This window comes from Macadamia integrifolia, unplaced genomic scaffold (genome assembly GCF_013358625.1).
Source record: "Macadamia integrifolia cultivar HAES 741 unplaced genomic scaffold, SCU_Mint_v3 scaffold2705, whole genome shotgun sequence".
Lineage (NCBI taxonomy): Eukaryota > Viridiplantae > Streptophyta > Magnoliopsida > Proteales > Proteaceae > Macadamia > Macadamia integrifolia.
This window is the reverse complement of record NW_024868900.1, coordinates 37,570-51,078: the sequence shown is the minus strand read 5'-3', so window position 1 is coordinate 51,078 and position 13,509 is coordinate 37,570. Positions and strand designations below refer to the sequence as shown.

The 13,509-nt window shown below is 39.3% G+C and overlaps 2 protein-coding genes across 2 annotated transcripts in view; one reads left to right on the top strand and one right to left on the bottom strand.

Annotated features, from left to right (window-relative positions):
* The first annotated feature begins 1,107 nt into the window (after positions 1-1,107).
* Positions 1,108-3,694, top strand: LOC122067092 (receptor-like protein CLAVATA2). The gene has a single exon (XM_042630941.1). The coding sequence runs from the start codon at positions 1,269-1,271 to the stop codon at positions 3,504-3,506; it is 2,238 nt and encodes a 745-aa protein (XP_042486875.1). The 5' UTR covers positions 1,108-1,268; the 3' UTR covers positions 3,507-3,694.
* Positions 3,695-4,489: 795 nt separating this feature from the next.
* The window catches only part of LOC122067090 (protein TRIGALACTOSYLDIACYLGLYCEROL 3, chloroplastic-like), a 38,016-nt gene continuing 28,996 nt past the window's right edge, over positions 4,490-13,509 (bottom strand). The window contains exons 8-10 of the mRNA XM_042630939.1: positions 13,157-13,332; positions 13,003-13,087; positions 4,490-5,017 (exon numbers count right to left, since the gene is read on the bottom strand). Coding sequence (XP_042486873.1) covers positions 4,979-5,017; positions 13,003-13,087; positions 13,157-13,332 — 300 coding nt within the window. The 3' untranslated portion in view covers positions 4,490-4,978. The remainder of the gene's footprint in view (positions 5,018-13,002; positions 13,088-13,156; positions 13,333-13,509) is intronic.

Sequence of the window (13,509 nt, the reverse complement as noted above, 5' to 3'; positions counted from 1 at the left end):
ATCAATCTACACCTTTGGTAAAAAAACTTGAAGCTGTGATATGGTTTGATCAGAGATATGTGGGCAAGACATCATAGGGAAAAGAAAAAGGAGGAAAAGAGGAGAAGGACCTAAGGTCTAATAGTCTCGATTGAGTCTGTGGAACAGGTACATGCCGATAGAGAGAGAACAGGGGTGAGCGTCGAGAGACCAGAGAGCGAGACCTAGGAGTACCATACGAGAAAGAGAGAGATAAGGCATGGCCTCACCGGAGCCGCTGGCCATCCGGAGTTGGTCTTCGCTCGACAGTGGTGGGAAGCCAGGAGACGATATGCTTGAGCGGAGGATGGTGTAGCTAACAGTGTCCTGAGTATTGGGTAGGTATTTCCACCAAAAAAGGTATTGGGGCAGGTATCGTAACGAACGGTTGGGATTTTAGGATTCCATTTCAAAGGATGAAATTAGTCCCGACCAGTTATAAGTTTAGCTGTAGTGCCGACCAGAAAAACTTTTGCCTAATAATAATAATAATAATATATCCCATAGAATCATGTTGTGATCGTCAATGGACAAGACAGTGAAACAAAAAGAGATTCTCAACAAAGTAGCTTTTTGTACGTCGCTTTGCTGGTTCGGAACTTCTGTCTTTATTTTTCTTTTCGGTAAAACGTTCACAACTTCTGTCCTCCTCTGATAAATTCAGAAAATGGAATTGCTAGGAATGCGTGCACAAATTCGTCCAACCCCACTCCACTCCACACCAAAGCTTTGTTATATTCTAAAAAAAAAAAACCTAAGCTTGGTTCTGCTTTACTTTACTTTTAAGTAATCCTTCTCACACTCAAATAATATAAAATTAAATTAAATTAAAATTTTCCTGCACGGCTTTTTACAGCCATAGCAGAGAAGCTTAAAATAAAGAAAAGAAATTCAAAACTAAGAAATCCCATGGCTACCGTTGGATACTTGGATTGGAATAACTTTCTATTAGTCCCAAAAATTGTCCTAATCCAATTTTTAGTTACCATTAGCAACCTCCATGAGTCCGACATCTTGGAATCAGCACTAAAGATAAAAAGAAAAAGAGAAAAAGCTAAAGCCTTTTATCTCCCAAAAAAAATAAAAAATAAAAAAAATAGAATAAGTGAAGTTTGGGTATTTTTGTTCCGCTCTTCCTTTCTTCAACAATCCATCCAGTAATGGTGATTTATGAGTAGAGAATAAAGAATGTCGGTTCTCAGTAGAGAGGGAATCAGTAAGTTCTAAGCTAACTTCTCTCTCCCGATTTTATGTTCTGGTTTGTGCAAATTCGTACTCCATTAATGGCGGCAACAATGTTTACATTCTTCCTACCCCGTAAAGCCCCCAGATTGCTTCATTCCTCAGTCATCTTGCAGTTTCTTTGCTTCAACTTCCTTATTGCTGCAATCCGAGAGCCAGAGTTTGATATCGATCCCAGAGACAGAGCTTCACTTCTCAAGTTCAGGTCAGCAATTAACGATCCTAACCAAAGCTTATCCACTTGGGTTAGTCCCATATGTAGCAATTGGACAGGGATAACCTGTGAGAACCGAACCCACAAGGTGGTTTCCATCAATTTCAGCTCCTTCAACCTCTCTGGCCTGATTCACCCGAGCTTGTGCGAGCTATCCTCACTACAAACACTTGTTCTGTCTCGCAACAACTTCTCAGGTTCAATCCCTTCGTGTTTTGGGAGTTTAAATTCTCTTAAAACCCTAGATCTCGCCCAAAATCGGCTTCAAGGTGTTATTCCAGATGAGCTAATGGAGCTTCATCTCCTGGAGGAGCTTGTTCTGAGAGAAAATGATGAGTTAGGAGGCCTAGTTCCTTCATGGGTTGGGAACTTTTCATCAAATCTTCAGAGACTGGATCTTGGGTCGAATTCGTTTGGCGGAGAGATTACTGATAGCTTGTTATACTTGAAATCATTGACACATTTGGATCTTTCCTACAATCTCTTGTCCGGAACGCTTTTGGATTTTCATCAACCGTTGGTGTCTCTTAATCTTGCTTCAAACGAGCTTTCGGGAACTCTTCCTTGCTTCTCTGCTTCAGTAGATTCGCTCGTAGTCCTCAATCTCGCAAATAACTCAATTGTCGGAGGGATTCCCACCTGCATTTCATCTCTGGGAAATTTGAAGGAGCTCAATCTCTCCTTCAATGGCCTGAAATATGAGATTTCGCCGAGATTCATATTTTCGGAGCAGCTACTTGTTTTGGACCTGAGTTCCAACGATTTCTCCGGCCCCCTACCGAGTAAAATTGCAGCAACAACAGAAAAATCTGGTCTTGTACTTCTTGATCTATCTTACAATCGGTTTTCAGGTGAAATACCAGTGGGTATTACAGAGTTGAAGAGCTTACAAGCGTTGTTTCTTTCACACAATCTGTTAACGGGAGAGATTCCAGTGAGAATTGGGAATCTGACTTACTTACAAGCGATTGATTTGTCTTTCAATTCGCTTTCGGGTTCGATTCCTCTCAACATTGTTGGATGCTTTCAGCTTCTGCAACTGAAGCTCAACAGCAACAACCTCTCTGGCGAAATCCAGCCGGAACTCGACGCATTAGACAGCTTGAAGATTTTGGATATCAGCAACAACAAGATCTCAGGAGAGATACCACTCACCTTGGCTGGTTGTAAATCGCTTGAGATAGTTGATTTAAGCTTTAACAATCTCACTGGAGCACTAAACGAGGCCATATTGAAGTGGTCCAATCTCAGATCCCTCTCTTTAGCTCATAACAACTTCAATGGCGCACTACCCAACTGGTTATTCCCGTTTGAATCTCTTCAATTCATCGATTTGTCATCCAACAACTTCTCGGGCTTCATCCCAGATGGGAATTTCAACATTAGCTCTTACTTCAACAGTGGCGAATGTGGAACAATGCCTCCTCTGCAACGAAGCGTCGAAATCAAGGTTTCTGTGAATCTTCAAGGAAACCACGAATTGGGTTTTGAGTACAGACTCTTGTCCCAAGTGGGTATAGATTTTTCCGACAACCTAATAGGCGGCGAGATTCCGACAGGGCTATTTGGATTGCAAGGACTACAGTACCTGAACCTATCATACAACCTCCTTGTGGGTCAAATTCCGGCAAATCTTCGCAATCTGTGGAACTTAGAAACCTTGGATTTATCGCATAATTGGATATCTGGTCAAATTCCGTCAAGCATTTTGGATCTGCGAAATCTGCAACTGTTGAATCTTTCTGATAATCGGCTCTCTGGGTTGGTTCCAAGTGAGAAGAGATTCCCCCGTGCGTTCTTTGGAAACCCGGAGCTCTGTGTGAATGATATGAATAGCAAAGGTTGCCGGGCGGAGAGAAATTTCCCGGTGGCGTCAGGGGAGATGTTCGAGGCAGAGAGGGAGAAGGGATTGATTTCAGGTGTGGTGTTTTGGGTGAGTGCTCTGGTTACTTTCTATGGGAGTGTGTTTGCTTTCTTCTTGACACCTCGGGTGAGGAACTACGTTCTCCGGCCACTGAGGGCTGATTTTTGAAACAAACAAGCCCTTGGGGGTGTGGGAATTGAGAGTAGAGATGATGTGTAGTGTTGTTTTATAGTTTATACGCTACCAAATTAAGCCATACAGGATAGTCTTTGATTTCTTTGGTTTGTATATAGTAAGGCAGTACTGAGAGTGAGATGTTTCTAAGCATCATCTAATTTATTGGGATTCTAATCTAATCTAATCTAATGGTGTTAGAGTGTGTAAGAAGGGAGTCGCAAATTAAGAGGGGGAGTAGGCAGAGAGGGATTTTTGCAAAAAGGGACGGGGCAGGATTGCATATGACATTTTCAAACAGATTTGGATAGTTTCCGGAGATTGATTTTTCAAATATAGATTCTCCTAAAAGAATACTGACACAAATACTGATTTTGGCTGTTATTTTACATCCCTGATAGAGAGTGGAGTGGAGAGGTGTTGTCTCACCATCAGCATTGACCAGCGAGAATTTGGAGAAAAAGAAAATTCAAGAAAGTGAATGGCTGAATCCACAACCCCACTGTGGTTGATATTGAACTGTTCTAAAATTATACAGATGTCCTCAAGAACTTTTTATTTATTTCATTCAATTTCTTGTTTAATTACTTGTAATTCATAAGGGTATTTTAATAATAAGAAATATGATTTAATCATACTTTTATAATTCGATCTAAAATATCCAATTTCTAATTGAAATATTCCACATTTGCTTTGCTTTTGAACAGATTCAATTTTTTCAAATACAGATTCTCCTAAATACAAATTTTCGACCATCCATTTACATCGTGGCAGAGAGATGTAAAGGATGCGCACACAAGAGAATCAAATTAGTCTAGGCACATTGAGTAATTAAGGGAAGCATTTGAACTAAATTCAGTTTAAACATGGATTAAGGTCTGTGACCTACAAGCAACTTTCACATGGAAATAACTTTGCACCCATCTAGACCCTTTTCCAGTTTAAACTCCAGTCTAGCACACAAGCAGGGAGAGAGATTGAACAATATTCTTCAGTACCAAGAATTACAGCTCTAAAAAAAGTACATTAAGGTAATACAAATCATATACCTCCATTATAACTTAATACACGTATTGCAGTTTCTGCTTCGTCTGTTTCATTTTGCTTCACTGGACTCTAACCACCACCCCACCCTACCCCCAAAAATGGCAAAAGATAAAAAGAAGACATGCCAACCAGAATAATCTAATCTGTCACCAACCTTATCAGAATGCAGTTTATATTCATCAAGTTGGAACTGGCACCGCTGGAATATAATCCTTCTCGAGGCCATGGACGTGAACTTTTCATACTTTGGCTCGATGATGCCTATAAAATGCTTACACTTGGGAGGGCCTCAAATGCAGAATGGGCACAAAAACATCCATTTAACCTCCCTCTTAACAATTGAATTCATGTACATTAGCATCCCAGCGGCCATGAACAGTGAATGCTACAAATCACATGGACACCAAGAATACCTGTCACTAGTACTTAATCGGCCCATCTAAGCTTCCAGATGCAAACTGCAAATCCAGATACATGAAGATTAGACCTTTGTTGAATGGTTAATATGATAAACAAATGGATACTATAACTTATTAACTGAAATACTCTTCCTCCACACACATTCCCCCCCCCCCCCCCCCACTTTCGCAAAAAAAAAAAAAAAAAATGAAAAAAATAAACAAAAAAAGTCAACTGGATTTTATCAGCAGAACAAAGAATTGCAGGTGGACATTTGAACGCATATGGAATACAATTTACTTATTTATTCATTATTTTAAAGAACTTTACTGATTCATAGAACCAACGAAGACTTGATGCAGAATTTCACCAGAGGAGAAACACAGGCCAGTGTAGTCTGCAGTTTGGTCTGGTTCGATTTTGAATCAGTTTTCAGGTTCAAACCTGGTCTGTGGTTCAAGATCGGTTTATTTCTAGTTCTTCTTAAACCCAGAACTGTAGGGCTACTTGGAGTTTTTTATTTCTTCCTTTTACTTTTCATTACTACACGAGGACTCTCTGAGTCTGGCCTAGTTTCAAGTTGTTTTCCTTATTTTATCAACTATCTTAGACATTTAGGACTCCTCCAGTAGGCTGGTCGATGGAGAGGACCGTATTGAGAAACTACTACATTCAATTGACATTGTTATAAAGGATGAGGTTTCTTATATGTAGTAATAGTCTATTTTCAACTTTTTGAGAAAATTTAAAATCTATGAGCAAATTGATACAATAATTCATGTTTGATGCAATGTGTTTGTTTTACCTAAATCTACCAAACACAGAAAAAACAGAAGAAAACAAAGATTTGTGAAAAAAATTCTAGTTTTTTCAACTAACCTGTTTTCGTACTATGTTTAGCATCAATGGATGATTTTTTATGATTCAATCCTTAAACATCAATTTGATTGTACATTTTGAATCGTTTTCTATGAATGATTCAAAGCCCCAAGTCCAAGAAATGACAGGGATATCAATTGTGCAATTATGCTTCAAATTTGGGAAACTTAAGTACCACTAGTGAGAAGAACAAGCTTTGTTTCGAAAGATAAATGGGTTCAATAAATACGTATCTCAAGTATAAGTACATATTGGTTGTGTATTGGTTATGTATCAGTGAGTATCGGTTATGTATCAATACGTTAGGATACACTGCATTTGTAAAAATAGTGTATTGTACGTATCGGCATCGACCCATACCAATACATATCGGCTGCTACGATACAGACCGATAGTTTAAACCTAATCCTTCAGTTTAACATTCTAAATTCAAGTTTCTAATTCCAGTCTCAAATTCTGAATTCAAAACCTAATCCTTTAAATCAATTTTCAGAATCCTATTGCATGTCTACTTCTCAAATTGCTGGCTTCTGAAGTCGAATTTCTGTTCCTGATTTTCCAATTTAAATTGCTGCTGAGTATTGGGTTAATTCCTCCCTTGAATTCTCTTCTTGCAACCTGAATTTAATTTTCAAGTCCTGAACTTTAATTCCCTACTACAGATTACGCTTTAGTAAGGGTGCCAATTGGTTCAGTTCAAGATACAGAATGCCGAAAACCAAAACCAAAACCAAAACCAAACCAAACCAAGAATAGGAACACATTTTCAAATCCAAAACCAAACTGAGACAGTTTGGTTCAGTTTCGGTTTTTATTTGGTTTCGTATTTGGTTTCATATTCGGTTCATCAAGCAGATCTCGAGGTGTTTTTAGTATTCTGGAATTTTTTCTTTGAGTATTGGTTGAAGAGCATATACTGTACAACCGATGATGTAATCATCTATGAGGAAGGGATCGAGGAGCTCTAATGTAGTGTACAGGTACAAATTTTCAAGAAAGCATTGGCCATATTCATACTACTTACCAGGAAAAAAAAAAAAAAGGGAGAAGTTGTAACTGAACTTCTATAGGACAGATGCTAATAAGACGGTGATGCAGAATGGAGGCTGGACTGGGTCGAACCTTCGGGAAATCTCGACTAAGACGAACAGGGTCTAAATTGATTTTTGGATTTTTTAGGATATTTATGATTTTATTTTATATGGGGAATATTTGTAATCTTTTATTTTGGGTAGCTATTTGACAAGTAGAATTTTAAAATTTTAGTTTTAATGTGTTTCCATTTTTTTAGTCTAAGATTTAGAAAGTAATTAGAAGTCTCTATTTTCAGTTATAGATTTTAATTAGGCAAGTTTTAATTTCATTTTATTATATAAAGGCATGTAACCCAAGTTATTTGACAGATTTGAGAATGGAATGAATTGAATTGTTTAGTGCCCGATGGGTACTTGCAAGGTCGTGTGACCTCCTTCCCCCTCTTTCGTTGTGCAACTTCTCTCCCTCCCCTGCAACTCTGAGTTCTCTCAGGGATTTCTCCTTTCCACTACGGCCCTCCATCAAGTGGTATCAGAGCCGAAAGACTCCTTCATTTTCTTTTCTTTCGCATCTTCTCCCCATTCTCTGTTCTGGTTCTGCCGAGACTGAAAAAAATAATAATAAAAAGAAAAGAAACTTTGTTACACAAACAGAGAAGTCAGAAACCCAATGTTCCCCTTCCTTTGATCCCTCTACAGCAAATGCCTCCACCCTCTTTTAAAAAAAAAAAAAATCCCTTCAGTTTCCCACAGCCTCTCCTTTTTCCCCTTTCGGTGACTTCAGTGACCCTCTCTGGGGTTTTGCTAGATCGAATGATAAAGAAAAAAAAAAAGAGATGAGACAAGACGAGAAGTAGAGAGTACAGGAAGTATCAAAGAAAAAGAAGAAATAAAACGAGAGAGAGAGAGAGAGTGAGAGAAACCGAAAACCATACCTGGTTCGAATTCCTGCCGCGAGTCTCCCAACCCCTTTCGAGTCACTTCCCTCCTCTGTCGCAGGTTGGATTGCAGTTCTTCTTGCTGCCTTCAGCCACAGCCACTGTCACTCTCGATCTCCAGAGGAAGAAGACACCTCTCTGTGTCGGTGACTGAATTCAACCCCCTTTAATCGATTTCCTCTCTAATTTGTTTTATTCTTCCCTATTTACCCCTTCCTTTCTCTTTTATTAATATGTCCTAATTGTTTTCTTCTTGTTTCCCTTTTATTGTTATGTCTACCCCTCAGGAGCACACGCTATATCCCTTTGTGGTTTAAATTGAACTTTAACATATTTACAATCCTACCATTCACTTAAGGATTTCACTTTAATTACGATTCTGCCACCCTTGTTACACTTCCATTTATTGTTGTTTCGCTATTAAACCTTTACTTTAAGTGTTCTCTCTCCATAGTGGATCCAAAGTACTCCTGAATACAAATTTGGGTATGGAATCTTTTGTATTCAAGTTCAGAGTTCGCTTTCCTAATGGAAAGTTTGTTAATTTGTTGATTGATGGGAGACTATGTGACAATTTCATCCCAAGATCCGTGGTGGATGTGTTTTCATAGACCAATCGGATTATTTTTGAGTCAGAGGATGATGTATTCGTCGAATTCTCTGTTTCTCATTATTATGATGGTGCTTCTTCTGAAGTGTATGACTCTCCTCAATGCATCATTAAATTGGGCCGAGGTTGATTGGAACAATGAGACAGCATCCTTGATCATGACAACAATATGTGCACCCTCTAGGCTTACCACATGCCTAAGAAATTTACTCCTCATGGATTGCTTGAGTCAAAGAAAGTGATACCACAAGTACAACCACAAGACGAACCAAATGCATCAACACAAGTAGAAGACCGTCCTATTGTGGAAAATGTGATGACAATGGGACGTAAGAAAATCTTGGATCAAGTAATGATGGATATCAATGTAGTGCCAATTGTTCACCATCAAGAATTAGTTCTCCTGCATGATTTTTCAGACCTGAATGCACCTCCAAAGCTTGGATTTTTTTCCGCTATACAGACAAGGAGCAATTCACCCCCGCTCATGAGCTTTTATTATTATTCTTCTTTAACACGAGTTTTTCTCAATATCAGGGGAGTTGATGCAAAATCAAGGCTGGATTGGGCCAACCGTTCGGGCAATCTCGACCAAGACGAACAAAGGTTTAAATTGATTTTTGAATTTACTAGGATCTTTAGGTCTTTATTTATTTTGGGATTATTTGTAATCTTTTATTTTGTGTAGCTATTAGACAAGTAGAATTTTCCAATTTTAGTTTTAATGTGTTTCTATGTTGTTAGTCTAAGATTTAAGAAGAAATTAGAAGTCTTTATTTCAATATTAGATTTTAATTAGGCAAGTTTTAATTTCAGTTTATTATGTAAAGGCGTGGAACCCAAATTATTAGACAGATTTGAGAATGGATTGAATTGAATTGTTTAGTGTCAGATGGGTACTTGCAAGGTCATATGACCTCCTTCCCCCTCTTTCTTTGTGCGACTCCCCTCCCTCCCCTGCAACTCTGAGTTCTCTCAAAGATTTCTTCCTTTCCCCCACAGCCCTCCATCAGACGGGACATATTATGTACATGGGTTTTTCACTTCGGTTTGAAAATAGTAAATTTGGTTTGATTTGATTCTAACTGAATGGTTTCACCCTTGAAACCGAAACTGAACCGAACTGAGAAAAGATTCTTTGTTTTAAAACCAAAACCAAACCAATTCTTCTTTCGTTCGGTTGGTTTTAAATGGCCAGTTTCAATTTTCGATTTCAACTCCAAATTGACAAGCTTGGCTTTTAGCTGGGTTTTGAGTTTTCCTTACACCAATAGGATTCTCCAGTACCTTTTTTTTCTTTTCTTTTTTTTTTTTTTTTGGGGGGGGGGGGGTGTGGGGGTGGGGGAGGGGAAGAAATCAGACCATTGGATTGTTATTAAACTTTGCTGGATTGTTCTCCCTACCTAATGGTCTATCGACTATGGTTGTTGGTTATCTGAATATTATTCTCCAAGTTTCTGTAGTTCTGAACCATTCCTAATCCCTGCGATTCTGCATTTATTTGAGGTTTCTAAACACTAGTTCCTTAGGTGATCTTGAAACCCCATTTTTGGCATCAAATCCATTTCGAAGCAGTGATACTAGGAATTCTAAGCCTCCAGAATACTCCTAATCAGTTTGTTGAAGTAGTCAAGCAACTATCTAATAAAGTTTCTGCCCTAGAACAGCAAAGGGATAAGTCTTCTAATTCTCCCCTAATGTAGGAGTAGGTTACACAAAGTAAACGACTCCCAATATGCTAAGCCCAAACCAATTCAAATCTGTTCCCTCAAATCAGACTAACAGAAAACAGAATAAGAGAAGCAAACAAGGGGAACAAGAACCAGAAAATAATCCCAAATATTTACTTATAACATCAGAGAATAAACCAGCAACAAAACCAATAACAGAAACTGATGCCCTAGAGAGATCTGGGTTTCGGCCAGGCCAGAATTAGTGATACCTGCAGTTGTAAGGGGAAAACTCAGAATGAACCCAAACCTGGATCAAATAGGGTGGTCAGGGTGCTGAACAAAACCCCAAAAGATCTCTGAAAACTGCTGGCTGGTTGGGAAGATCTGCACCTTCTTGACTTCAGGTCGTCAAATAAGGAAATTGGGAGATTCCTCAAGAGCAGCAGCAAAACACTACAGATGATCACCAAGCTGGGATCGAGTGACCCTCTTGGAGGCTGGAATAAAACCTTGAAAGGGTTTCCTGATCAGACTTCAGATTTGGGAGAGGTGACCAATTGATGGAGCTTCAATCCCTAGCTTCCTTGCTGAGGTCGATTCTGGTTTTTGTGTTTCAAATAGATCTGATTTAATTCACTCACTCTTCTCTCACAGCAAACAATAACAAAGAACGGAAAAGAAGAAAAGAAGATGTCCAACACGATAGTTGTGGGTGGGAAGGCTATCTCAGCCTAGGTATCTCATCCATAGCTATCCCAGCTGTTGTCTTCCTTTCTCACGAGATGGAGCAAGCAAAACTTCATTATTTCAATAGTCATTTGTGTCTACAGCAGACCCTCTTTATATAGAGGTCGGAAATTACAAAATAGAAGCAACACAAAATAGAAATTAAAGAAAATAGAAGCTAAATCAAAATAGCAACTAATTCAAATTAGAAACTAATGCAAAATAGAAACTACCTCTATCTTCTAATTTAGGAAACAAAATAGCAGTTAATAGGACTTCCTAAAAACATAACCATACTACTAAAATAGGAAACTAAAATAGCAGCATAAGGGAGCTTCCTGTGCTGGGCGGTAGCTTCAAGGCTGCTGCTTCCTCCTTCAGTAATGGATCCCATGATGGGGATCTACATCATCCCCAACCTGAAACCCATGATGTCCACAGAACTTATGAGGCATTGCCTCCCCATTCTACTGCAAACAATACTTCTAGGGAGCTCCGCAGAGACTCCTGACACATTAGGCCACTCTAGAGGATGCCCTGTGCACCAGCTGAATCAGGTTTTAACATTTGACGGGCTGACATTATAGAAAAGGTTAAGCTGGAACTCGAAAAATACAATGGGAAACTCGATCCCCGTGTATTCTATGACTGGCTTACCTCCCAGGATGATTACTTTGATTGGCATACTTTGACAGAGCTGAGGAAACTTAAGCTCCCATGAGCCAAGCGAGTAGATCCAGCCAAGGAGCGGTGGGTATCGTATGAGCAGCGCCTTCGAGTTCATGGCACAGAATCTACCACATGGTGGGAGATGGAGGAGCTGGTGTAAATATCTTCCCTCCACATTTAGAGCTCAACTGCACAACAAGCTCAATGCCCTACAGCAGGATAACCTATTAGTTATATGAAGCAGTTCATGCATTAGTTTCACGCACAGAGATCAATGATGATGACATTCAGTTGATTTCGTGGTTCAGATCAGGACTAAATCCAAAGATCACAAAGGAGATCAACGTCCATGACTTGTAGGACTTCCAGGATTGCTTCCATAAAACTATACATGTAGAAGAGAATCTCAAACTCCCCTCTAGGAGGTTCAGCTCTCTAGCCAGAGTACAGGAAAAATCCTACAGCTGGCATTGTTAAGGGTATACCCCTAGACATCGGTAAGGACAAGCATAAAACACCTATAGACTGTCGCGACAGTATCAAGTGCTTCTACCAAGATGGGACACATTACTAAATTCTCTCCCAACAAGAAGAAGACTACTGTAGTCATTACAACAGTTTGAGAAAATGACACTGATGGAGACTATGATGTCTATCCTCTGGAAAACTAAAGAGAGGTTGCAAATGATGATGAGGACGAGGAAACTGAAGGAGTTTCAAGTTCTATTTAAGGTTTCATTGACTGATACCAAAGAGGAAGACAAACATACAGAAATCAAATAAGCTGGGACAGAAACAGTTGAAGCAATGATGAAGAGGATGAGGTCACGCTTGTGAAAAACTTCAATGACACTGCACCTGCAGCTAGAACCATTACAGGATGCTACTCTTGAAGTAAAAGACACAGTTTGTGATCCACCACACTTCTTTGAAGAGAGAGGTCCCAGGGGTTATGGATTTTCTTCCTAACTCCTGTGTGCACCCAGAATTCTATTTTAGCCAGAAGATGGATGCTACCCTGCCAAATGTTGATTTTTCGCCACTACAAAACACATGATTGAGTTGTTTCAAGCCAGGGAGCGCTGATGTAGAATTCCAGGGAGTTGGCTATCCTCTAAAAGGGAATTTTCTCCAAGATATTTCATGGCATTCTAGTATTTTACAGTACTAGTACTAACTCAACATCAACCTGACCAAGCACAACCCTCTCTTTCTTAAAAATTATTTGGAAATCCCTTTCCTTTCCGAAACTCAAGGCCCCTGCCATGGGATGTGAATCATAAGAGAAGTGCTTGCTGTGTAGCAAGCATATACCCTCTCATAAACTAATAGTGTTTGTGGTTGTCGCAATGTTTTTTTCTCAGAATAATAAACTTTTTATTCATCAGAAAATAAGATATGAAGTTGAAAAGATGTTCTGTTTTTTTAATCCTCCTCTTTCACTATACCTGTCTTTTTTACTCCGTTATTCACACAGTATCATAGAGAAACATCAGATGAAACAAGAAAGTATACCTGTCTAACAATTGGATCTGTTGATGTGGTGAATTCATGAGCCATCCCTTGCCAGACGATTTTCCCCTCATAGAGAAACAATAGCCTATGGTGGAAGACCTATGGTTAGATTGAAACATGTCAGAAGGATTGAAATGTTCTGAAGAAGCAGTACCTGTCAACAGCCCTTCTTATGGTACTGTGTTGGTGAGTAACAACCACATAGGATGCAATGTTCCCCGGTTTCCCCTCTGCATCTTGACCTTTCATGTGGACAGAGCGGATGAGATCTTCAACTACAGTAGATGCAATTGGATCAAGCCCAGCAGTAGGTTCATCATACAACACCACCTGGTTGGATTGGACGAGAAAAAGACAATACTGTCAATAAACAGATTGAAATCTTGACTACTTCCACCCCTCCTACAAATCCGTAACAAGATGGTCCTTGTTAATAGTCCCTATGAAACTATCCCCCCTCATCAAGATTGGTAAAATTACCAAACAGACATTCTGCATTAGCCACAT